General features: G+C 44.5%; 1 protein-coding gene across 1 annotated transcript in view; it reads left to right on the top strand.

Moving 5' to 3' along the window:
* NEDD9 (neural precursor cell expressed, developmentally down-regulated 9) overlaps positions 1-26,898 on the top strand; it is a 195,063-nt gene that overhangs the window by 59,225 nt on the left and 108,940 nt on the right. Inside the window, exon 4 of the mRNA XM_033863826.2 lies at positions 21,944-22,131. Coding sequence (XP_033719717.1) covers positions 22,120-22,131 — 12 coding nt within the window. The 5' untranslated portion in view covers positions 21,944-22,119. The remainder of the gene's footprint in view (positions 1-21,943; positions 22,132-26,898) is intronic.

Here is a 26,898-nt window from a genome sequence, read left to right as displayed (position 1 = left end):
GTGTCCGTCCAGAAAAGTTTGAGCCTTTGAAGATTGCTGTAAACTATATGCACCCTGAGGCCTAGAAAGATTTTCCTTAGCTCACCCTCCCTTTTCTGTCTCTCCTGGGGTCCTGGCTGCTAAAATCTAGCAAGAGCTCAGCCTAGTCCTGTGTCTTATTGCATTGAATCCTCAAGGAGAAGAAAAATCAGTCTCATAAAATGGCATACCCATGCTTACAGGTGGGGAAATGAGGCTGGAAAGTAATAAACAACTTGCCCAAGACGATCTAGGTAGTAAGTTGAACTTGGGTGTTTTGGCTGCTCATGGGAGACCCTTTTACTTCTAATGATGCTTCTCAACTTTAGTGCCTGTAAGAATCACCCAGGGGAGTTTGTGAACAGTGCAGCTACCCAGGCCTCCCCACAGAGACTCAGTAGGTAGGTCTAGAGCAGGCCCCAAGAATCCGGATTTTAAACCAGTGTCTCCACAGATTCTGATGCAGGTGGTCTGTGCATCTCACCTGAGAAACACTGAACTCCATCCTGCTCCGTTAGGCCATGATTTCTGGTGAGCTGCTGGGGAGGGGAGAAGAAGAAAGGGGGACATACAGGAGAAGGGTTGGGAGCGATTAAAACTATCTGGGTCCCCTCCCACATGCCCGCAGGCTCGGCCAGGTGTCTGCCTGGCAATACTGTGTCCAAAAATCCAGTCGCCACTGGATGCCCCTTGCCTTCTCCTGCTTCTCTGCAGCCAAGGGGCATTTGAATGGCAGGCGGGTTCCCCCAGCTCAGGCCCCAGTTGCCAGGGCCCAGGCCACAGTCAGTCTACCTGCCAATAATCCACAAAGCACTTTCATCAGTTTAGCTGAGTTATGGGAATTAGCCCAGTCATATTGCATCTGTTTGTCCACAGATACTTTCAGAAATCCTTGGCCTTCCCAGGAGACTTTTCCTGGAATCTTTGCCTGCCCTGGCTTGATCATGAAAAACCTGGATCAGCCCGGAAGTTGGATGTCTGCTCATTTGAGCTTTCAACTAGTCTGGTAAAGGAAGGGGTCCAAGACATCTTGGTATGATGTGTTTCCAGCAAAAAATATTAGCACCACATAATAAGAATAATATTTGGAGGGCCCAGTTCCCATTAGAATTTGGCAAATAGAGCCAGAAGATATCCTAGGTTCAGATCTAGTTTAAGGGAAAATAATGGCCGATGCAGGTTTGAGTTTCAGAATTGGGTTTCTTCCAGCTCCCTCGAGAGACCAAAGAGAAAACCTGCAGAGAAGCACAAAACGCTGCTCATTGTACCTGCTACTTGTTTGCAAGCAATTGTGTGTCTGCCCTAAAAACCCCACTGGGTTCACCACACTTTGAAATCAGTCTCCGTGATGTAACACACCTGACTGTTCGCCCACACTTGGTGCAGGGTTCAGTGTCTCTGAATCATGACTGCAGTGGCTGCACTTCTCTGCTTGAACTGTGGCTGCTGGTGGCTTGGCCTTTATTCGGTGAGCCGCAGCTTCAGGAAAGAGCCAGTCTTTTCCTGTGGCACTGGTCTAGCACAGCTATTGTCTTTAATTGTCCTTCTGTGGGCCCACCTTTTCCAGAAAGCTAAATTGGAAGCTTAGCCTCCAATCCTATGGACTGTTCAGAAGACAGGTTGTCAGCTCACCAAGCTGGAACCTGGGGGGACCGAGGTTCAGAGAAGACAGGCCTACCACCTGTGGGGTTTACACATCTCCTCTGTCCCTGGGAGGAGGGCTGCTGGGACCTGTGTTCACTGTCATCGTGTGTGTTGTAATTGCAGAGCTGGCCGCACATGTAGACGGCGGGTAACCCAAGGTGTACATTGCAAGAGGTCTTCCCATGCAGGAGAGTTTTCTCTTTGATGGAGGAGGAAAGCTGAGCGGTGTTCCATGAGCACGATCTGTGCCTTGAACCAATGAAGGGCAGATAAAGAGCTGACATTCCTGAGGACAGGCTTGCTCCCCTTCTCTGATGGGGGGTCACAGTCAAGACTTGAGCAGGCCCCCTCATAACTGGAAAGATGGTCTCTGCTGTGGGAGTGATGTTTCACCAGAGCCACCCTCTTCCTCTCAGATGAAGCAGCTGAGATGATGGGCTACCACCTTCGAGGCTTGCCAGGTACCTTGGCACCTAGAAGGGGCTGCCTTGGACCATGCTCTGGTTGCTAGAAGGGGGTTTCTTGGCAGAATACACAGTCATTCTGTCTTTTTAAGTCATGAGAGTGGGTGGGCCAGGTGAGAAAATTTGGGAAAGCAGCACAAATCCATATTTCCTATTAGAAACACAAAGTCCATCAAATGTGATGGTTGTGAGCTTCACCCGTCCGAGTGAAGGGGGTATTCGTGCTTTCTCTTTGGGACCTAGAGCAGTAGCAGAGGCCTGGATGGTGGCCATTTGCTGGGGCAGGAGGTGGCAGAGAAATTAGCAGCGGTTGTCATGCCCATCGGGGCATCTGGTTGGTTCTTAGATGAGTGGGTGTCTGGTTGTCATTTCCTTGGAATGATGGAGACCAATGGGCTTTCCCACTTGTGTCTCAAACCATGGAGGCTGGAGCTTCCACTCGGGCAGGCTAGTCCCTGGGGCCTGGGTTGACGGATTCAGCAAAATATAAATACAGGCCACCGGTTAAGTCTGAATTTCAGATAAACAACAAATAAATTTTAATATAGTTTTCAGCATATCACTTTAGTATGCAAAGCATTTGTTGTTTATCTGGAATTCACATTTAACTAGGAGGCCTGTTTCCTATCTGTCAGCACCACCTTGGGCAGTCCCAAGTAAACTCGGAAGTTGTTTCTTCAGACTTTATCATCCACAATGAAGGTGAGGTATCCTCATTTTCAAGGAAAAGAGCAGTTTAAGGTTACTTACCTTAGTGTGGGTTTTGAGTCACTGTTTTCTCTCTCTCTCAGACATGGTAAAATGTTAAGCATGGTTTCTATCGTGGACTATGAGAAATAGGAGATTTTGTCCCCAGGGAAGGAATTTCCAGTCTCATTCCTACAACGCTTCGTGGAGCTGTGGGTTCCTCTCATTCATGCACTCTGCTCTTTTCACTTGGCAATCTTTCCATACAGAAAGACCTTATTCATTCCTTTTTACGGCATCATAGTACTCCAATTGTGTGGATTTGTACAATTTATTTAACCAATTCTATATTAATAGAAATGTAGATTGTTTCTGATACTTTGCTCTTCCCAACGATGCTTTACCGAGTGACATTCTACTGTGTCTTTTTTGCACCTGTATGATTATATGTATATACTTCTTTTTTTCTGCACCCATCCAATAAATTATCTGTAACATAAATTCCCACAAATGCTCTTGCTGGGTCCACAGGTGTATGCATGTGTAATCCTCATGGATTCAGACAAGTCACCTGTCATAGATATCGCACTGACCACACCTCCTCCAAGGGTGTAGCATTGCCTGTCGTGACTACTTCCTGAGGCTTTCTTGGGATGAGGAAGAGGCTAGAGAGTATGGGTAGTTGTTTAATTAGAACATTGTGTTCCCCAACACACTGTTCCCAGAAGTTACCATTGAAATTCTTATTTCAACTCAAGAAGGGAATATTTTTATTTTTTAAATTATAGCTAAATAAATTAGGACTCTTTTGGCTGCAAGTAATAAAATACAGTTCAACTCAGCTCGGTGGGGGATAGGATAGTGAGAAAGGAAGGGAGGTGGTCATCCTAAGGACAAGGATATAGCTCATGGTACCAGAGGCAGAAATGCAGCCACGCGCCCAAGTTTGCACTTGGAGAGGGTCTGCGTGAGTGACTCAGTGTGTGTGTGAAGGACTGTGACTCCGAACTTCGGTCAGGCACCCACCCCAGGTCCAGGCAGCTGTGAACACTAAAGCATCATGTTGTCCAAACTGAAATCTGGAACCTACTACCCTGAGTGAGCAGAGAGGCTGGGCAGATATTCCAAATGGCATCGGCTACAGCCACAAATAAAATGATTTATCTTCGTCACTTTAATAGTATAACAAAGAGGATTACAAAAATAGAGCAGACATGAAATGAATTCTGAGTGCCCAATACATCTCTCATGTAAATCACTCCGGTCGTTTCTGAGGTTATCATATGGCAGAAATGAGGCAGGTATGAAGTGGACAAATTCTCACCTCTGCTACTGTTTCTATTCAGCACATAGTTTCCTAATAACTGGGTTATCAGAGAAGCTTTTTAGAGTAAAAAAAAATTATTTTAACATTTTTTAAAACAAAAATTTCTCTTTCATGGGTTTCCAAAAAACAAAACAAACAAACAAAAAAACCCCCCACAGATTTCAGGCTGGCCTGTAGAGCATATTTCAAAGTGATGTGTGATGTCACTTTAGGAAAGTGAGCTGTTTCTTTTTTCAACCTAAAGACAAAATGGCCAGGGAGAAAGCAGCCAAGTCTCTGAGTAATCTTATTGAGGGTTCAATTTTCTAAGTATGACCTTATGCTAGCAACAGCTCCTAAGTAACAAGAAAACAAGCCAAGCTAGGAAGTCTCGCTTCTGCAAGACAAGAGACTCCAAGGCAGCAAAGTCTAAAGGTTAATTCTAGTTACATAACAGGAATGAGTCCTCAATGCCATCAGAGATTACAGACAGCTAAACGGTCACCCGCTCTCTCCCTACAGTTTTGAAGCTCGTAGGCTCTCACGGACTTCATCCACCCCACACCTTCCCTTTACTCTCCCTTCCTGCCTTATTTCCTTTTTTTTTCCCTTTTATTTTCCATTCTATGCTGTATTAGTCAGAGTTCTCCATAGAAACAGAAGCAATAACCTGAAGACATGTATATATGATTTATTATAAGGAAGTGGCTCATGTAATTAGAGAGATGGGCAGGTCCTAATATCTGCAGTGTGGGTAGGCAAGCTGGAGACCCAGAAGAGCCAGTGATCTAGTTCCAGTCCAAGTCTGATGGCCTGTGAATGAGGAAAACTGATGGTGGAGTCTGAAGCAGGTCCAAAAGCTGACAGGCCCAGGAAGAGCCAGTGCCTCGAGTCAAAAAGCAGAAAAACACCAATGACCCAGTTCAAAGACATTCAGGCAGGAGGAATTCTCTCAGACTCAGGGAGAGTCAGTCTTTTTGCTCTGTTTAGGCCTTCAAGTGACTGGATAGGGCTCACCACATTAGGCAGGGCAATCTGCTTTACTCAGTCTACTTACTTAAATCATTAAAATTATAATACTTACATGTTAATCTCATCCAAAACCATTCTCACAGGAGCACCCAGAATAGTGTTTGACCAAATATCTGGGCACCCTGTGGCCCAGCCAAGGTGACACATAAAATTAAGCGTCACAGTTGCCTTTCTATTCTCTTGTGCACAGGCCACTGCTACATGCTCCTAAGACAGGGACCTTGCATGTCATCTTTTCTGTGTCCCATTTCTCCACTTGTTTTTATGGTAAAGTGTCTAGAAAGGGAAATCTAGACTCACTGTCTGAAACGTCTCACCTCTCACTATTCATCCCAATGGCATTTGTCATCTGTCCCCAACTCTCCATTGAAATTGATTTTCTTAAGAACGTCCATAATCCAATCGTCAAATTCTTTCCTCTCTTGCTTTCTGTAACAGCACAGCATCCTGAATTTCCTCTTACCTCTCCAGCCCCTTCCCCTCTGTGGCGTTCCCTGGGGGCCCACTGGCTTCCTTTCCTACTTTATAAGCTCTGTCCACTAGTGTCATACTTTCCCTGGCTTTAACTACCAGCTATAAACACAGACTCAAAATCTGTGTCTTCAACATTAACCTCACTCTGAATCCCAGACTTGTATGTCACTGCTCATGGATTCTCTCTCCACTTGACATTCCCCACATGAAACTGGAACTGAACATGTCATTAAATTCATCATTTTCTCACAGATTTAATTCTTAATTGCCTCTTTCTCATAATAATACTATCATCCACCCAGTCTCCTAAGCTTCTACCTGGGAGACATTTATAACAAACACTCCCTCTCCCTTGCCTTCTAATTCCAACCAGTTACTATGCTCTATCCATTCTACTTGCTTAATACCCACCTCCTCACCTCTCCATTGTCTCTGTCATGGGCTTAAACCGGACCCTCCTCATTTCTCATCTAGACCCTAGCAGAGCTTTGTAATGGATTTCTCTCCACCACCCTTCCAGACGCCTTTTCAATTCATCCACTAGATTCAGTGTGATTTTTGTGAGAAGGAAATGTGATCACGTTCCTTCTCAGTTAAAACTCTTCAAAGTCTTCCCCATTGTCTTGAGGATGAAGTGTGGAGACAATTCAACAGTCCAGGAGAGAGGCAATGAGCTAAGACAGTGGCAACTGAGATGGAGAGATGGGGGGCAAGGGAGGGGTATGGAGGTCCTAAGGAGCTAGAAAGGACAAGATCCCATTACTGATTAGATGTGGGGAGTGGGAATAACAGAGGCGCTAAGGAAAACTCTCCAATTCTGACTTGGAAAATTGAGTGATCACGGCCTCGTTCTCTGAGCCTGGGAATCAAGACCTTCCTTTCCTCATGGACAACAGCAAGTTGACTTACCTGGGTGGGGCACCACGTCTGGGGAAACAAGGCCTCAGGAAACCTGTCAGTCTGGGCAGAGATGAGTCAGAACCTAGTAAAGAAGAAGAAATAAAGATTAATACCAGATGGGAGAAGGAGGCAGTTGAAAGTCCCTATAAATAGCATCTAAGAACTCGACAGGAGTGGAAGGTGCAGAAAACAGTGCCTGAAACAAAGGCCTCTTCTGCCAGGAGGTTCCTAAAAGTTCGCTGACAAAGACCAGGAAAAGAACCAGGGCCATGTGCTCAGCAAGACATTACCTAAGTGCAAAGGGGTTTAAAGGACTTAGAACTCTGACTTCCATTCTCATTTATTTCATGAGCACTGCCGTTCCCTTTTTTCTTGGTCAGGGTTTTGGCTGTAGTTTGGAATATCTTGCTGTTTGCAGAAGATTTTTAAACATGAATTACCTAGTTGCTATGCCTCCAAGGTGCACATTTGGATGTGCACGCGGATGAACTAATAGCTCTTTTCACCTCACTCTCTTTACTGAGTCTTACCAATTTAAAACAAAAGAAAGGCTTATTTTATAGATCTTTGAAACATATCTGAGCATTTCCAATTCACTTAAGAGCCAGTCCCCTCAGGGATCACGCCTAGAGAACCAAGGTCACTTGAAAATCTATACGCCAAGGATATTTAAACTGGTTACATTGAGCCAAATCATGCAATTTGACTGTTTAGTCAAATTCAAGTATGTCCAACGCATTAAGGTGTTAAATCCTCAACAAATTCTTCTTTGGCGTGGCCCGATGAGATAAGTGCTATTTACTTATTGTTTTTACACAAATGGAAAATATATATATACCATAATTCAGAAGTTTTCACAGGTAACCTGGTTAGAATTCTGAATGGGAACCAAGAGAAGGCTGATCTTTCTGCCAAAGAAAGGCAAACAAATCTGACTTTCTGCTCTGCGAGCAGGTGGCTGATGGACTGTTTTATGAAGTGTTTGGTTAACTCTGTCTTTCTGTCTTAGTTACCTACCAAAATAAACTGCACGAATGCCAACATGATAGAAGGACTCTGTCACCAGCTGGCCGGCATCTAGTAAGGCTCCACAGCCTGGGGAACTGAAATTACTAAGGAAGACAAGTCAATCAGTATGCAGTTTCAAGAGGCCTCTGTTTCAGGTATTGTCAGTGGCCGGACAGTAACAGCCAGTATGCTCTGCTGGCTACACTAGTCCTGGGCCCAGAGCTGTCCTCGGAGCCATAAGGGGGACCCAGCTGGTTTCTGCCCCGGGGCCCTGCTCCCCCTCTACGGAACACCACCTGGTCCCCTGGTGAGGGTCTTTCGGACCCCTTTACCCATAAATCTGACCCAGGGCAAGCCCCATTCCCTTAGGACACTACCCAGGTGGTGAAAGGGGGACCAGATAAATACACTCAATTCATGATGTTCACTACTGATAAATGCTTAGCTTCTGTGCCTTTTAATTAAATAGCACTGCATTTTCACCATTGCCTTCAAGGCCTTATCTCAAAGGCACAGCAAGGTGGAAACATCACACAGTGTGACAGGGTCAGAGACAGAGAGTCAGAGACAGAGAGAAAGAGAGATACTGTCTTTGGTTAATAATACCTTTCATCGTATCCTACCAATTATATATCCGAGCAATAACCTAAATAAGACACAGAATTTTTGTGTCTGAGTCCTTCATCTTATACGTGAGGAAACTGGGGCTTAGAAATGGCTGAGTTGCCCAAAGCCACACACCTGGGACTAGAGCCCAGGTCTCCTGATTTCAGGCCACTGGTCTTCCTGCCTTGAACATCCTACCGCATTGCCAGTTGTGTATGGCCAGATGGAAGATGAAGGTTGCCGAACCTGGCTTATCTTAGTAGCAGCCCAGGCCCCTTCCCATCAAGGACCTTAAACATAAGGATCAGATACCAGACTAGGGAAACACCCAGTGAGAAATGGGGAAAATGTAGACTCAGTGGTCCACTGGCCTCAGTGTGGGAAATAAAATAGGTTGCCAGGAAACCAGGAACTTAGACTGTCCTGAGGGAACCATGAGAGCTGCCTTTCTCAACGGTGAATATCCCGTCCCACAGAAATAACCATCCTTCACGCAGAAGCCCTGCCACTTTTACCCATGCCTGCCCCTCTTCTGGATTCCACTCCACCCTCCCCTTCCTTTAGAAAGAAGTTCTTTTTCCTTCTTACCACGAAGAATTCTCACCGAGCTCCAGGGAAAGAGTCTACTTCATCATATGTTCTCATTCAACAAACTTTTATTAAGCACCTACTGTGTACCAGATACTGAGCTGGGTCCTGGGGAAACAAAGATGGAACAGGCACAGTTATTCTTCTCAAGAGCTCATCATCTGAAGGTCCTATTTGTGTACAAGTGCTTGCTTGCACATGGGTCTCATAGCCCCATGTGGACAGCGGGCATATTTCTAAACCCCAAATCCCAACATATGGTCCAAAAAAAGATTGCTTTTCTAATGTACGACTGTTCTATATGAAGGTCTTTAAAAGGCTTAAAAATTAAATTGCTTTCATAAGTTCTTTAACAAATTTCCTTTGCTGAAAAGAAATAAATTTTATTAAATCAGGCTTTTTTTGAGAAAAATCTGTGCTATGTGTTCATCAAACCCATATGTGTTAACTTGTAAAACCTTGTAATCATAGGCTCTTGCAGTTGGAAAGGATCTGAGATATCACCTAAGCCAGTAGATTTGAATTTTTTAATTTTATTTTTTAAACAAACACTTTTTAAGCCAAATATTACCAAAAGTTCCCAAACATAAAACAGTTAAAACTGGACCTGCTTTGGTCAAAGGAGAGATGGAGAGCTCAGAGCCCTCTCTCCTAAACTCCCTCTCCCATCCCACCACCTCTGTTTCCACAGATTTTGGAACTGTACTCCACAAAAAGTACTATCCAACTACCCCTCATGTCCCAAATGGGGACACTGAGATCCAAAGAGAGTATGACCTCATTTTAATGAATTACATCTGCACCAATCCTGTTTCCCAACAGGGTCACATTCTGAGATTCTGGGCATGAGGACTTCAACGTATGAACTGGGGAGTCGAGGCAGGGGTGGGGGGACACAATTCAATCCATAGCGCTGCTTCCTGCCCTATCTGGGTGAAGATCTTTGTCAAACCAAGGAAGTTCCTGATACCAGGTCCTTAAGGGCGAGATGTGAGCGTATTTGACCACTGCTGGGAGGAAGTGAGGGGAGAGAGCGGGTGCATAGAGAGATGTCCCTGGGAAGATAAGAGAGGATGGCCCTGAGGCCAGGCAGAGGGATTAGCTTAAGTAGGAGGGGAGACACTTCCTGTATTATCACAAGGAGGTGGGAAGGAGAACGGGATGAGTTTGGATGCAAAATGATATACAAATATGGAGGAGGGAATTCAAGGGAGTTGCTTCAAATGGCCCCGCTTTCTTCGTGAAGCAGAAGAGCCTGCCTATTGAGACTGACAGTGGAGTTTGGGGTTGGGGCTCAGTAGATGGACAGAAAATAGAACCAGAGACTTGAGGAGGGTGGGGAAAGTTTGAAATAGCCCTGTGTATAGTGGACAGTAGCCAGCTTTGTCTTGAGTAGGCACCCAATACATCATTACAGAAGAGGATCTGTTATCGTTGTATCAGAAAAATGGGAGAATGGGAGGTGAGCTGACCAGGGGAACAGAGAAGGGCTGCCTGACAGTAACAAGGGTCCAGATGGCGTTGGTGACCAAAATTTATAGTAGCACCACCTGCAGGGTGTGAGGTTTTTCCAGCAATGCTCAACAGCTGGGAGACTGATGTAGAGAAAGTAAACAGTTGAGTCGATCCAGAGCTGGGCTTTGCCCAGGAGGGTGCATTAAAAGGACAAAGGGGCAAGGAGGCTGAGGATGTTAGCAAGAGGAGGGTGAAGTGAGGAAGCTCAGGGGCCCAGGTAGGTAGAGAAGGAAGTGAGCTGGCTGTGCCTGTTGCTGCAGACGAGCCTTACACATGCCCCTTGCTTGCTGTTGACCAGAGCACACGGTCATGGCTGCCTCCTGGAGGGACAGATGCTGCCAGATGTGGCATGCTAGTGAGCTGCGGCCAGTGGGCTCCTCAGCTGATCTTCCTCCTCTAAGGTGGTCCTGACTGGCCCAAGCTGGGTAATTTAGCAATTTGTACCTAGCCACAAGGGTCAGAGCACACTCTGGGGACACACATATCCCTATGAAACGATGAGGTCGACACCAGCTGCATATCTGGATCTTATGACTGTGAATCTTCCAAGGCCACAGATCTTCTCTTAATATACATCTACAGACATTATTAGCAGTCAACTCAGAACTCCAAGTTACTAGAATCACTTTAGTATCTTCCAATACGAAATAACTGGGGTGGGGGGGAAAGAAACTTTTTAGTGGCATACTAAAAATACTCCTAGTACAGAATGATTAAAACTAAAAACCAGTACCAAACTTTGTCAGGAGCAATGGAAACTCTCATACCCTGCTGCTAAGACTATAAATTGGTGCAACCACTTTAGAAATTTTGGTATTTTCCATTAAAATTGAAGATATGCATATCCATCATCCAACAGTTCCATTCCTAGGTATATGAACAACAGAAATAGATAAAGATCTGCATAGCATGAATTGTTCATAATGGTCTAATACTAGAGACAACTCAGTTGTCCATCAGCATTAAAATGGAAGGATATCCATACAATAGAACACTATACAGCAATGAAATTGACAAGCTACAGCTATAGGCAACAGCGTTGATGAATTTCACGAACATAATGCCAAGTGGAAGAGGCCAGCATAAATACATACTGTATGATCTGTCTATTCAGAGTTCAAAAACAGGGAAGAGTGACTAATAGATAGGAATGCAGACTTCAGTGGGTAAAGTATAAAGAAAAGCAAGGAGGGATTACCATCATAGTCAGGATAGTTGCCTCTAGACAGGCTTACCGCTAACATCTGTGGGGCTTATATGGAGAACTGCATACCATAGCCCTAAATATTTAAAAGTTGTAAATTAAACTAATAAGCTATTAAATAACAGACGTTCTATCCTCCTACCTTGACAAATGTATCTTCACTGCAACCTGGAAGACCAGGTTGGACCTGAGAATTCTTGGATGGCTTAAAGCTTCTTGCTGGAACGCGTGACACAAGAAGAGCCGGCCCCCAGACCCTCGGGCCATCCGCCTTCTCCTCCCAGCCCTGCTCCATCCCATACCTCAAGGGCCTTGTGCTCAAGTATGTGTACTCCCTAACTTTCATCCACAGCATCCTACAAATATCTGCCCCTGGGCCCCCCATCAGGAAGGTGGAACTGAGGACGAGCCCCGGGAAGACCTGGGAGTGGGCCTGGAATCATTTGGACGGGGAATTCCAGCGCCCCCGTGCTTGGTGCCTTGTCTGGAAAGGGGGACATGGGTTCCAAGTGGACATGGCCTCTTGGCCTCACAGACGCCCCTGTCCCTTTGGAAGGGCATGGCTGGAGGAGAGCTGAAGCCCCGAAGCACAGGCCCAGCAGAGAGCCCCTGTGTGTGGCTTAGGGCAGTACCACTTTTTTTTTTTTTTAAAATAAATGTATTTTTTTATTTTTGGCTGTGTTGGGTCTTCGTTGCTACATGCGGGCTTTCTCTAGTTGCGGTGAGCACGGGCTACTCTTCTTTGCGGTGCGTGGGCTTCTCATTGCGGTGGCTTCTCTTGTTGCAGAGCACAGGCTCTAGGTGCACGGACTTCAGTAGTTGTGGCTCACGGGCTCTAGAGCGCCGGCTCAGTAGTTGTGGCGCATGGGCTTAGTTATTCCGCGGCATGTGGAATCTTCCCGGACCAGGGCTCGAACCCGTGTCCCCTGCAGTGGCAGACATATTCTTTTTTTTTAACACACACACACACTGTATTTTATTTTATTTTTTAAGTTTTATTTATTTATTTTTGGCTGTGTTGGGTCTTCGTTTCTGTGCGAGGGCTTTCTCTAGTTGCGGCGAGCGGGGGCCACTCTTCATCGCGGTGTGCGGGCCTCTCACTGTCACGGCCTCTCTTGTTGCGGAGCGCGGGCTCCAGAAGCGCAGGCTCAGTAGTTGTGGCTCATAGACCTAGTTGCTCCGCGGCACGTGGGATCTTCCCAGACCAGGGCTCCAACCCGTGTCCCCTGCATTAGCAGGCAGATTCTCAACCACTGCGCCACCAGGGAAGCCCCCTGTATTTTATTTCTACAAGAGATAAATAAACTGACACCAAGCATCGTAAATGGATGACCACAACAAAAGCAACAGTGATTGCAATTACCAAACACGAAACACACTCACACTATGTCATAATATTGACATTCAGTCCAGGAATCCTCCACTGTAACAGCTCCTTTACTTTGCAGTGAAAATTGATTTATATATTTTTTGCCTTTGAGTCCTTGTGGGATTTTTTTTTTATTCAAACAGAAAGTCACAAAAATTATAATCATCCTCATCAGTTCACTCAGTCCCATGTAATTAATTTTTTTTTTCATCTTGATCTTTTGTTAGCACTTTTATGAATTCATCAGTTTTCCATTAGAGTTCTGAAGGGCAGCACCACTTTTAAAGGAAACAGAGGGCTGTATTAGGAAAGGCACTGGAAAACTTCTGGGGTCCAGGCAGTATTCTATAACTTGACCTAGGGGGGTTTACAGTTACAATAATTTATTAAGCTCTACATTTGTTTTATACAGCTTTCTGTACGTGTGTTATATTTCACAATAAAGAATTAATGAAATCTCTATATATTCTATTCCTGGTGCTGCAGTTTATGGGATCCCCACAGACAAATCAGCTCAGAGTGGTTGCACTTAAGCTCAGACACCTTGGGCCGTTAAAATGCCTCAAGGTGTGAAGACCTAAGGGGGAAGTGGACAGATGCTGGAAACACAGTAACTCTCACGGCTGGTTCTCTCCACTGTCCAGACCGAGATCCTTGAGTGGCATGGACAGATTTAGGCAGAACGATGAGTCATGGGCCTGTGTCCTCCTGCCTAGCCACTGCAAGTGCCTCAGAGGGAAATTCCTTTTCCTCCCTCTTAAATAAGATTACGGATACTGTGTTTATCAAACCGAAATTATAGGAGGCTGTTCCTATCCTAGCAGAAGTGAAAGAAGACCAACTCCCAATTATCCTCAGTTTGGAAAGCAGTTCTAGGAAGACTTCTCTCCATCAAGGCAGCTGGATGGGTTAATTACACAGTTTGCTGAGCTTCTGTGTCCTAGACGCAACCCTTATTTTTCAGCTCCACATTTTAAAACATTCATTTAGTTTTTATTTTTTTCATTCTTGATAGGAAAAACATTTTCCTTTTACAAAGATTCAGATTTCTGATTCTCAAAAAGATTTCCAAGTGCCCCACATGGTTTAAGTATCAGGGTTTTTCTAAGAATATATATTTCTTTTTTTTTTCATTTTAACATCTTTATTGGAGTATAATTGCTTTACAATGGTATGTTACTTTCAGCTTCACAGCAAAATGAATCAGTTATATATATACATATGTTCCCATATCTCTTCCCTCTTGCGTCTCCCTCCCTCCCACCCTCCCTATCCCACCCCTCCAGGCGGTCACAAAGCACCGAGCTGATCTCCCTGTGCTATGTGGCTGCTTCCCACTAGCTATCTACCTTACGTTTGGTAGTGTATATATCTCCATGCCTCTCTCTCGCTTTGTCACAGTTTACTCTTCCCCCTCCCCATAGCCTCAAGTCCATTCTCTAGTAAGTCTGTGTCTTTATTCCTGTTTCACCCTTAGGTTTTTCATGACATTTTTTTCCCTTATTCCAAATATATGTGTTAGCATGCGGTATTTGTCTCTCTCTTTCTGACTTACTTCACTCTGTATGACAGACTCTAGGTCTGTCCACCTCATTACAAATAGCTCAATTTCGTTTCTTTTTATGGCTGAGTAATATTGCATTGTATATATGTGCCACATCTTCTTTATCCATTCATCCGATGATGGACACTTAGGTTGTTTCCATCTCTGGGCTATTGTAAATAGAGCTGCAGTAAACATTTTGGTACATGACTCTTTTTGAATTATGGTTTTCTCAGGGTATGTTCCCAGTAGTGGGATTGCTGGGTCATATGGTAGTTCTATTCTTTGTTTTTTAAGGAACCGCCATACTGTTCTCCACAGTGGCTGTATCAATTTACATTCCCACCAACAGTGCAAGAGGGTTCCCTTTTCTCCACACCCTCTCCAGCATTTATTGTTTCTAGATTTTTTGATGATGGCCATTCTGACTGGTGTGACATGATAGCTCATTGTAGTTTTGATTTGCATTTCTCTAATGATTAGTGATGTTGAGCATTCTTTCATGTGTTTGTTGGCAGTCTGTATATCTTCTTTGGAGAAATGTCTATTTAGGTCTTCTGCCCATTTTTGGATTGGGTTGTTTCTTTTTTTGTTATTAAGCTGCATGAGCTGCTTATAAATTTTGGAGATTAATCCTTTGCCAGTTGCTTCATTTGCAAATATTTTCTCCCAATCTGGGGGTTGTCTTTTTGGCTTGTTTATGGTTTCCTTTGCTGCACAAAAGCTTTTAAGTTTCATTAGGCCCCATTTGTTTATTTTTGTTTTTATTTCCATTTCTCTAGGAGGTGGGTCAAAACGGACCTTGCTGTGATTTATGCCATAGAGTGTCCTGCCTATGTTTTCCTCTAAGAGTTTGATAGTTTCTGGCCTTAGATTTAGGTCTTTAATCCATTTTGAGCTTATTTTTGTGTATGGTGTTAGGGAGTGATCTAATCTCATACTTTTACATGTAGCTGTCCAGTTTTCCGAGGACCACTTATTGAAGAGGCTGTCCTTTCTCCACTGTACATTCCTGCCTCCTTTATCAAAGATAAGGTGACCATATGTGCGTGAGTTTATCTCTGGGCCTTCTATCCTGTTCCATTGATCTATATTTCTGTTTTTGTGCCAGTACCATACTGTCTTGATTACTGTAGCGTTGTAGTATAGTCTGAAGTCAGGAAGCCTGATTTCTCCAGCTCTGTTTTTCGTTCTCAAGATTGCTTTGGCTATTCGGGGTCTTTTGTGTTTCCATACAAATTGTGAAATTTTTTATTCTAGTTCTGTGAAAAATGCCAGTGGTAGTTTGATAGGGATTGCATTGAATCTGTAGATTGCTTTGGGTAGAGTCATTTTCACAATCTTGATTCTTCCAATCCAAGAACATGGTATATCTCTCCATCTATTTGTATCATCTTTAATTTCTTTCATCAGTGTCTTATAATTTCCTGCATACAGGTCTTTTGTCTCCTTAGGTAGGTTTATTCCTAGATAGTTTATTCTTTTTGTTGCAATGGTAAATGGGAGTGTTTTCTTGATTTCACTTTCAGATTTTTCATCCTTAGTGTATAGGAATGCCAGAGATTTCTGTGCATTAATTTTGTATCCTGCTACTTTACCAAATTCATTGATTAGCTCTAGTAGTTTTCTGGTAGCATCTTTAGGATTCTCTATGTATAGTATCATGTCATCTGCAAGCAGTGACAGGTTTACTTCTTCTTTTCCGATTTGGATTCCTTTTATTTCCTTTTCTTCTCTGATGGCTGTGGCTAAAACTTCCAAAACTATGTTGAATAAGAGTGGTGAGAGTGGGCAACCTTGTCTTGTTCCTGATCTTAGTGGAAGTGCTTTCAGTTTTTCACCATTGAGGACGATGTTGGCTGTGGGTTTGTCATATATGGCCTTTATTATGTTGAGGAAAGTTCCCTCTATGCCTACTGTCTGCAGGGTTTTTATCATAAATGGGTGTTGAATTTTGTCAAAAGCTTTCTCTGCATCTATTGAGATGATCATATGGTTTTTCTTCTTCAATTTGTTAATATGGTGTATCACGTTGATTGATTTGCGTATATTGAAGAATCCTTGCATTCCTGGAATAAACCCCACTTGATCATGGTGTGTGATCCTTTTAATGTGCTGTTGGATTCTGTTTGCTAGTATTTTGTTGAGGATGTTTGCATCTATGTTCATCAGTGATATTGGCCTGTAGTTTTCTTTCTTTGTGACATCCTTGTCTGGTTTTGGTATCAGGGTGATGGTGGCCTCGTAGAATGAGTTTGGGAGTGTTCCTCCCTCTGCTATATTTTGGAAGAGTTTGAGAAGGATAGGTGTTAGCTCTTCTCGAAATGTTTGATAGAATTCGCCTGTGAAGCCATCTGGTCCTGGGCTTTTGCTTGTTGGAAGATTTTTAATCACAGTTTCAATTTCAGTGCTTGTGATTGGTCTGTTCATATTTTCTATTTCTTCCTGATTCAGTCTTGGCAGGTTGTGCCTTTCTAAGAATTTGTCCATTTCTTCCAGGTTGTCCATTTTATTGGCATAGAGTTGCTTGTAGTAATCTCTCATGATCTTTTGTATTTCTGCAGTGTCAGTTGTTACTTCTCCTTTTTCATTTCTAATTCTATTGATTTGAGTCTTCTCCCTTTTTTTCTTGATGAGTCTGGCTAATGGTTTATCAATTTTGTTTATCCTTGCAAAGAACCAGCTTTTAGTTTTATTGATCTTTGCTATCGTTTCCTTCATTTCTTTTTCATTTATTTCTGATCTGATTTTTATGATTTCTTTCCTTCTGCTAACTTTGGGGTTTTTTTGTTCTTCTTTCTCTAATTGCTTTAGGTGCAAGGTTAGCTTGTTTATTCAAGATGTTTCCTGTTTCTTAAGGTAGGATTGTATTGGTATCAACTTCCCTCTTAGAACTGCTTTTGCTGCATCCCATAGATTTTGAGTTGTGTCTCCATTGTCATTTGTTTCTAGGTATTTTTTGATTTCCTCTTTGATTTCTTCAGTGATCACTTCGTTATTAAGTAGTGTATTGTTTAGCCTCCATGTGTTTGTATTTTTCACAGATCTTTTCCTGTAATTGATATCTAGTCTCATAGCATTGTGGTTGGAAAAGATACTTGATACAGTTTCAATTTTCTTAAATTTACCAAGGCTTGATTTGTGACCCAAGATATGATCTATCCTGGAGAATGTTCGCTGAGCACTTGAGAAAAATGTGTATTCTGTTGTTTTTGGATGGAATGTCCTAAAAATATCAATGAAGTCCATCTTGTTTAATGTATCATTTAAAGCTTGTATTTCCTTATTTATTTTCATTTTGGATGATCTGTCCATTGGTGAAAGTGGAGTGTTCAAGTCCCCTACTATTATTGTGTTACTGTCGATTTCCCCTTTTATGGCTGTTAGTATTTGCCTTATATATTGAGGTGCTCCTATGTTGGGTGCATAAATATTTACAATTGTTATATCTTCTTCTTGGATCGATCTCTTGATCATTAGGTAGTGTCCTTCTTTGTCTCTTCTAATAGTCTTTATTTTAAAGTCTATTTTGTCTGATATGAGAATTGCTACTCCAGCTTTCTTTTGGTTTCCATTTGCATGGAAACCTTTTTCCATCCCCTTACTTTCAGTCTGTATGTGTCTCTAGGTCTGAAGTGGGTCTTTTGTAGACAGCATATATATGGGTCTTGTTTTTGTATCCATTCAGCCAATCTGTGTCTTTTGGTGGGAGCATTTAGTCCATTTACATTTAAGGTAATTATCAATATGTATGTTCCCATTTTCTTAATTGTTTGGGGTTCGTTATTGTAGGTCTTTTCCTTCTTTTGTGTTTCTTGCCTAGAGAAGTTCCTTTAGCAGTTGTTGTAGAGCTGGTTTGGTGGTGCTGAACTCTCTCAGCTCTTGCTTGTCTGTAAAGGTTTTAATTTCTCCATCAAATCTGAATGAGATCCCTGCTGGGTAGAGTAATCTTGGTTGCAGGTTTTTCTCCTTCATCACTTTCAATATGTCCTGCCACTCCCTTCTGGCTTGCAGAGTTTCTGCTGAGAGATCAGCTGTTAACCTTATGGGGATTCCCTTGTGTGTTATTTGTTGTTTTTCCCTTGCTGCTTTTAATATGCTTTCTTTGTATTTAATTTTTGACAGTTTGATTAATATGTGTCTTGGCGTATTTCTCCTTGGATTTATCCTGTATGGGACTCTCTGTGCTTCCTGGACTTGATTAACTATTTCCTTTCCCATATTAGGGAAGTTTTCAACTATAATCTCTTCAAATATTTTCTCAGTCCCTTTCTTTTTCTCTTCTTCTTCTGGAACCCCTATAATTCGAATGTTGGTGCGTTTAATGTTGTCCCAGAGGTCTCTGAGACTGTCCTCAGTTCTTTTCATTCTTTTTTCTTTATTCTGCTCTGCAGTAGTTATTTCCACTATTTTATCTTCCAGGTCACTTATCCGTTCTTCTGCCTCAGTTATTCTGCTATTGATCCCATCTAGAGTATTTTTCATTGCATTTATTGTGTTGTTCATCATTGTTTGTTTCATCTTTAGGTCTTCTAGGTCCTTGTTAAATGTTTCTTGCATTTTGTCTATTCTATTTCCAAGATTTTGGATCATCTTTACTATCATTATTCTGAATTCTTTTTCAGGTAGGCTGCCTATTTTCTCTTCATTTGTTAGGTCTGGTGGGTTTTTATCTTGCTCCTTCGTCTGTTGTGTGTTTTTCTGTCTTTTCATTTTGCTTATCTTACTGTGTTTGGGGTCTCCTTTTTGCAGGCTGAAGGTTCGTAGTTCCGTTGTTTTTTGTGTCTGTCCCCAGTGGCTAAGGTTGGTTCAGTGGGTTGTGTAGGCTTCCTGGTGGAGGGGACTAGTGCCTGTGTTCTGGTGGATGAGGCTGGATCTTGTCTTTCTGGTGGGCGGGTCCACGTCTGGTGGTGTGTTTTGGGGTGTCTGTAGACTTATTATGATTTTGGGCAGCCTCTCTGCTAATGGGTGGGGTTGTGTTCCTGTCTTGCTAGTTGTTTGGCATAGGATGTCCAGCACTGTAGCTTGCTGGTCGTTGAGTTAAGCTGGGTGCTGGCGTTGAGATGGAGATCTCTGGGAGATTTTCGCCGTTTGATATTATGTGCAGCTGGGAGGCTTCTTGTGGACCAGTGTCCTGAAGTTGGCTCTCCCACCTCAGAGGCACAGCACTAACTCCTGGCTGCAGCACCAAGAGCCTTTCATCCACACGGCTCCTTAATTTGGGATGATTGGTTGTCTATTCATGTATTCCACAGATGCAGGGTTCATCAAGTTGATTGTGGAGCTTTAATCCGCTGCTTCTGAGGCTGCTGGGAGAGATTTCCCTTTCTCTTCTTTGTTCTCACAGCTCCCAGGGGCTCAGCTTTGGATTTGGCCCTGCCTGTGTGTGTAGGTCGCCAGAGGGCGTCTGTTCTTCGCTCAGACAGGACAGGGTTAAAGGAGCCGCTGATTCGGAGGCTCTGGCTCACTCAGGCCGGGGGGGAGGGAGGGGCACGGAGTGCGGGGCGGGCCTGCGGCGGCAGAGGCCAGCGTGACGTTGCAGAGGCCGGCGTGACGTTGCGCCAGCCTGAGGCGCGCCGTGCGTTCTCTCGGGGGAGTTGTCCCTGGATCCCGGGACCCTGGCAGTGGCGGGCTGCACAGGCTCCCCGGAAGGGGGTTGTGGATAGTGACCTGTGTTCGCACACAGGCTTCTTGGTGGCGGCAGCAGCCTTAGCGTCTCATGTCTGTCTCGGGTCCGCACTTCTGGCCGCGGCTCGCGCCCGTCTCTGGAGCCCCTTTAAGCAGCGCTCTCAATCCCCTCTCCTCGCCACCAGGAAACAAAGAGGGAAGAAAAAGTCTCTTGCCTCTTCGGCAGCTCCAGACTTTTCCCCGGACTCCCTCCCGGCTAGCCATGGCGCACTAGCCCCCTTCAGGCTGTGTTCACGCCGCCAACCCCAGTCCTCTCCCTGCCTCCGACCGAAGCCCGAGCCTCAGCTCGCAGCCCCGCCCGCCCCGGCGGGTGAGCAGACAAGCCTCTCGGGCAGGTGAGTGCCGATCGGCCCTGATCCTCTGTGCGGGAATCTCTCCGCTTTGCCCTCCGCACCCCTTTTGCTGTGCTCTCCTCCGCGGCTCCGAAGCTCCCCAACTCCGCCACCCGCAGTCTCCGCCCGAGAAGGGGCTTCCTAGTGTGTGGACACTTTTCCTCCTTCACAGCTCCCTCCCGCTGGTGCAGGACCCGTCCCTATCCTTTTGTCTTTGTTTATTTTTTTCTTTTGCCCTAACCAGTTACATGGGGGGTTTCTTGCCTTTTGGGAGGTCTGAGGTCTTCTGCCAGCGTTCAGTAGGTGTTCTGTAGGAGTTGTTCCACGTGTAGATGTGTTTCTGGTGTATCCGTGGGGAGGAAGGTGACCTCCGCGTCTTACTCTTCCGTCATCTTCCCGGAAGTCCTCTAAGAATAGATATTTCAACTACGGTCCATAAAGATACACACCTCATCCCAAAACTGAACCTTATGGCTGAGAGATGATGAAGGGGAAGTGAAAAACTGGCCAGTACTAACCAACCAAAAGCCCAGGCAATATTTTTTCCCAATCTAATTTCTGAGCTTTGCATCTAAGCTGTTTAAAGGCCACATTGCCAAAGTGCCAGTTTTCCTCATTTTTGGGAAACAAGAAACATGTATGGCTCCAGGGACCTTCACAAACTGCTGCTGAGAAGTGGAGCCAGGCACATTTGGTGGCTTCAAGATTATCAAAGTGGCAACATATTAGATGAGTTTAAAGGAGGATGATGAGGCAGTGGGGTGGAGGGGTAGGAAAACAGGTTAAATCAATAGGAGGACTAACGTTGTAGATTACAGACAGTGAAAGATCACTCATTTCTACCATTTTGCCCCAGTAAGAAACACCTGACAGACATCTACCCATCACTTAAGACTCCACCCAAAGTTTACCTTCTCCCTCCTTCGAGCCTTCACCAGACCCACTTAGTATTCTGCCAGAGTTGCTGTAACGTTTTACAGGACTGTACTGTTTGGTTTGCCTTCCTAGACTGTGGGCTCCTTGAGGACGGGACCATACTTTATGCATCTTCAAAGTTCCAGCTAATGCATAGTATGAGCTCCACAAATGTTATCCTTGGCTGCGTGAATAACTGATGGCTTCCATTAATATAGATTTGGCTTTTCCAGCTGCTATGATGCCACCCTTAAGTGATGAAAAGCATCTCAGCCTCTGCCAGAGTCTACCCACTGTGTCTTGTTTGTTTGTTTGTTTTGTTTACAGGCTGCGTTGGGTCTTCATTGCTGCGCGTGGGCTTTCTCTAGTTGCGGCGAGCGGAGGCTGCTCTGTGGTGCGCGGGCTTCTCATTGCGGTGGCTTCTCTTGTTGGGGAGCACGGGTTCTAGGTGCACGGACTTCGGTAGTTGTGGCTCGCGGGCTCTAGAGCGCAGGCTCAGTAGTTGTGGCTCACGGGCTTAGTTGCTCTGCGACATGTGGGATCTCCCTGGACTAGGGTTCAAACTCATGTCCCCTGCATTGGCAGGCGGATTCTTAACCACTACACCACCAGGGAAGTCCCTACCCACTGTTTTTAACTTCTCTTTTCAGCCTCAGGAAGCTGTGAATTCCTTAATGTCATACACTGGCCTGAGAACATCGTGTATTCCTTAAGCAGAGTTATGAGAAAGAAGAACCTGGTCAGCCGACTCAAACACTGGAATTGTCCTTTTCAAGACCCAGAGCTCCAACATTCCTTGGCGTAACAGACAGAAGCACCTGGGAAAATGTGGGCAAGGGTGAGTAGTGATGAAAACACCAGGCATTTCGTGTGCGTCTCTTTCGTCCAACTCAACTCAGACAAATTCCTTTGAAACAGTAATACAAATGGCATTCCTTTCCCACCCAGGACTGCAACTAACACTTGAAATTGAAAGGTTGATTTTAGGCCACCAGATTTTGCTCTGTTAGGTGAATCTTTTTACATGGGGATGCTGATGCCCACGGGAAATCCTCTTCCATTCAGAAATCTCAGGGGAAGCAGTCTTGTGGGATAGAGGTAGAATGTTCCAGCTAGTGTAACTAGTGCCCAGGTCTGGAGGTTACAGTTCTGAACTTCCAAAAGCTGATCACCTAGGTTACCGATTAGCCAGTTCTCTGGTGCCTCCTTTCTCTGTCTGCCAGTCATCTCTGAACCATTCCTTTTCCGCTCAGCCATTCCCCAAGAAAACCACCTTGGCCTGGGGTGGAGGTTAGGGTTAAAAGAGTCACCTCTCCTATCGGACCAAGGTTTCCTAAAGGTTTCATGGAAGCTAAGTAGGAGAAGTGATGTGTAATTGCACCTATTAATTGCCTTCTATTGGAGACGGGCGGTGGGGCCTCGCGCAGTGACCTTGGGAACAGAACTGGCTTTAGCCTCTCTCCTATGTGAGTGTGAGCCACTTCCTGGAAGCTTTGAAACTCTGTTTTCAAATTTATAAAATGGTGATAGAAGGATTGTCTTGAGGATGAAATGAGAAAGTGCACATAAAGTAACTTGTGCTTGACAGAAAGAAAGTTAATTCCCTTATGTGTTGAGATCAGTAATCCGTTGTGTGTGTCACGTGGAGAACTAACCACCAACATAAATCAGAAAGCACCAGGCAGCCCCGTCAATCCAAACAGGGCCCTATTTCATTTACAGAGAAAGGCTGTAAGTTACGCAAAATGACAAATGTTTTCTTAAAACATTTTGGTAAGTAATAAAAGGATTTTCCTGGAAGCCTTTAAAAACCAGTAAGATTGTCATATCACTGTAGTGTTTTAAAGTAATGATCCCTTAAAAATTCCTCCTAGTCTTAGGATTCTATGACAAAAATCTGTCACAGAATTGGCCATTTTGAGGCTTCAACCAAACCAAAGTATGAATTCAAACTGGAGCAGATTACATTTATTTGTGATTCCTCAAGTCATTCAGTGTGAATATTAACTTCTTTTTTTTTTTAACATCTTTATTGGCGTATAATTGCTTTACAGTGGTGTGTTAGTTTCTGCTTTATAACAAAGTGAATCAGTTATACATATACATATGTTCCCATATCTCTTCCCTCTTGCGTCTCCCTCCCTCCCACTTTCCCTATCCCACCCCTCCAGGTGGTCACAAAGCACCGAGCTGATCTCCCTGTGCTATGTGGCTGCTTCCCACTAGCTATCTACCTTATGTTTGGTAGTGTATATATGTCCATGCCACTCTCTCGCTTTGTCACAGCTTACCCTTCCCCCTCCCCATATCATCAAGTCCGTTCTCTAGTAGGTCTGTGTGTTTATTCCTGTCTTACCCCTAGGTTCTTCATGTCTTTTTTTTCCCTTAAATTCCATATATATGTGTTAGCATGCGGTATTTGTCTTTCTCTTTCTGACTTACTTCACTCTGTATGACAGACTCTAGGTCCATCCACCTCACTACAAATAACTCAGTTTCGTTTCTTTTTATGGCTGAGTAATATTGCATTGTATATATGTGCCACATCTTCTTTATCCATTCATCTGTTGATGGACACTTAGGTTGCTTCCATATCCTGGCTGTTGTAAATAGAGCTGCAGTGAACATTATGGTACATGACTCTTTTTGAATTATGGTTTTCTCAGGGTATATGCCCAGTAGTGGGATTGCTGGGTCGTATGGTAGTTCTATTTTTAGTTTTTTAAGGAACCTCCATACTGTTCTCCATAGTGGCTGTACCAATTCACATTCTCACCAGCAGTGCAAGAGTGTTCCCTTTTCTCCACACCCTCTCCAGCATTTATTGTTTGTAGATTTTTTGATGATGGCCATTCTGACTGGTGTGAGATGATATCTCATTGTAGTTTTGATTTGCATTTCTCTAATGATTAGTGATGTTGAGCATTCTTTCATGTGTTTGTTGGCAGTCTGTATATCTTCTTTGGAGAAACAAATATCACCTCTTCTCATTTTTTTATACCTACTCAGCCAGTTTTACTAAACTGAGAAAAAAGCAGAGGAAGGAAAGAAGGAAGGAAGGAAGGAAGGAAGAGGGAGAGAGAGAGGGAGAGCGAGGGAGGGGAGATAGCATTCTCTAAAGCAAGTCAGTATTTCATTTCATTTGAGTCCCTGCAGTGAATATTAGCTCCGTGGTATTTCAAATACATGTTGCTTCTCCACTTTTGGTGCCCTAGACCTGAAAACCGGACAGTCCTACCTCCTGGAATCCTCAATTTGCTTTGGAATTATCTATGTTCAGAGTCCAAGGGTCCTTTAAGATCATTAATTCCATCCCTTCTGGGTAGTGTTTCCCTCATTATACACACACACACTTACATGTAACTGTATACTAGACTACGTAGAATGTAACTATTGGGCAATTGCTAGTATCTCCTATTAAAAAGGAGCATTTATTCCCAGTTGTCAGCGCTTCCTAAGGCTATATTCCTACTGCTCTTTGTGGGGCAGTGTGCTGGTTAAACATATGGCCGTGAAGCCATACTGCCAGATTTGAATCCCAGCCCTGCCACTGACAGTAGTAGGACAGGTTACTTAACCTCTCTGGGCCTCAGTTTCTTCATCTATAAAATGGGGGTGAGAATAGCACCTACCTTGAGGGGATGTTTTGGTGATGAAGTATGTAAATAGCTTAAGAGTTGTGTTTGGCACAAACCAAGCCCTCCAATGAGACCTGGAGCTCCAGAGCACAGAAGAAAAAACAGTCTCTGCAGCTAAAGGAAACCACTAGAGGGGGAAGATGGGGGAAGCAGAGAGTAAGGAAAGGCCTGGAGAGAGAATGGGCCTTTAAGAGTCGACCTTAGGCTGACGTGGCTGTTCTCCTGAGACCCCTCGGGCTGCGGTTTTCTGGTTCTAGGAGAAGCAATGGAGACACCGTGAGTCCATGGCCAGAAACATCATTTGGGGAAACCTGTGCTCCATTCATAGATACTCTTAAAAGAAAGCCCCTTACAAAAAAAGCTCCGCAAATAACAGCAAGCCCTGAGGTAACCATGAAAATGTCAAGCCCTGAGGAGAAAGTGGAGAACACAGGCCCCACCTGGAGGGCCACCTGGAGGGCCAGCTGAGGGTCGCCAGCGGACGACCTTCTTCTGCCGTACAGCGGGAATCGGCACATGTGAAGGCAGCTGGTCCGGCCCGCAGACCCACGGTGCACTCCCACCTCGGTAGCCTGATGCCAGCCATAATGGGGGTGTTTACACCACAGGAATCTGCAGCTTCTTTTTGTTTCATTTTTAGAAAGCTTGTAGTTAAACGTTCCCTGATGCACTGCTGGGGAAGATACAAAGGCTGGCTTGGAAAAACTGAAAGAAAAATGTCTTAAACTGCAAAGCATTTTCTTTGGCATTCCTTAGTCTTCCCCTCTGTACGAAGGCAGGAAGCTGGCAGTGGACATGGTCTGTTAGGGAGTACCTAAAGAAGAAAAGCCACGCTGACCCCTTGCTTCACAGAGGGCCAGAAAAGTGCTGACTGACGGAACTTGAAAATGGTGTCCTTTTCCCACGAAATATAAGTTCACTCCAGGCCCGACACAGGTGTCACACGGAGGACTTCCAGGCTTCTGATGACTGTCCTAAAAGGGAAATGCAACGAAATGCGGTCGTTCACATACTCCTCTTACACCGATTTAAAAATATGATTATTTCGGACTTCCCTGGTGGCGCAGTGGTTGAGAGTCCGCCTGCCGATGCAGGGGACACGGGTTCGTGCCCCGGTCCGGGAAGATCCCACATGCCGTGGAGCGGCTGGGCCCGTGAGCCATGGCCGCTGAGCCTGCGCGTCCGGAGCCTGTGCTCCGCAACGGGAGAGGCCACAACAGTGAGAGGCCCGTGTACCGCAAAAAAAAAAAAGAAAAAAAAAAAGATTATTTCGACATATTTTAGAGAATATGAAAACTGTCTACTGAGACTTATTACCTTACCTCCTTGCATCTAAAAGACCGTTTAACCTGTTCAGATTTCTGGGTGTTCCTTGAGCGTAAAGATGGAAGAATAGGGACGGAAACGAAGAAGCGCCTCAAAATCTGCCTTTATGAGTCTGCTGGGGCCGCCATTACAGAGCTCTGCAGCCCAGGGGATGCGACAGGACTGTATGTTCTCACCGTTCTGAAGGCAGAAAGTCCAGGGTCAAGCTGTCAGCAGGTGTGGTTTCTTCTCAGGCCTCGCTCCTTGGCCGGTAGTTGGCTGTCTTCTCCCCGTGTCCTCACACGGTCTCCCCTCTGTGTGTGCCTGTGTCCTGATCTCTTCTTATAAGGACACCAGTCTTATTGGAGTAGCATCCACTCTAACGACCTCATTTAACCTGAATCACCTCTTTAAAGACCTTATCTCCAGACACAGTCACATTCTGAGATATGGGGAGTTGGGACTTCAACCTATGAATTTGGAGGGGGACATGAGCCCATTAATTGACTAAACATAAGCATTATTTATCCACAGGACAAATTTGATTTAACAACCTCACAGGTCGAGTTCCCAGAGAAGCAAACTCTGGAAAGATGGAGACTGGTGTGCAAGGGGTTACAGGGAGTGCTCTCAGGAACACATACGAGCAGCAAAGGAAGCAG

The sequence above is a fragment of the Tursiops truncatus genome, chromosome 10 (genome assembly GCF_011762595.2).
Source record: "Tursiops truncatus isolate mTurTru1 chromosome 10, mTurTru1.mat.Y, whole genome shotgun sequence".
NCBI lineage: Eukaryota > Metazoa > Chordata > Mammalia > Artiodactyla > Delphinidae > Tursiops > Tursiops truncatus.
The sequence above is the reverse complement of the archived record's forward strand: the minus strand, read 5'-3'. Positions and strand labels throughout refer to the sequence as shown.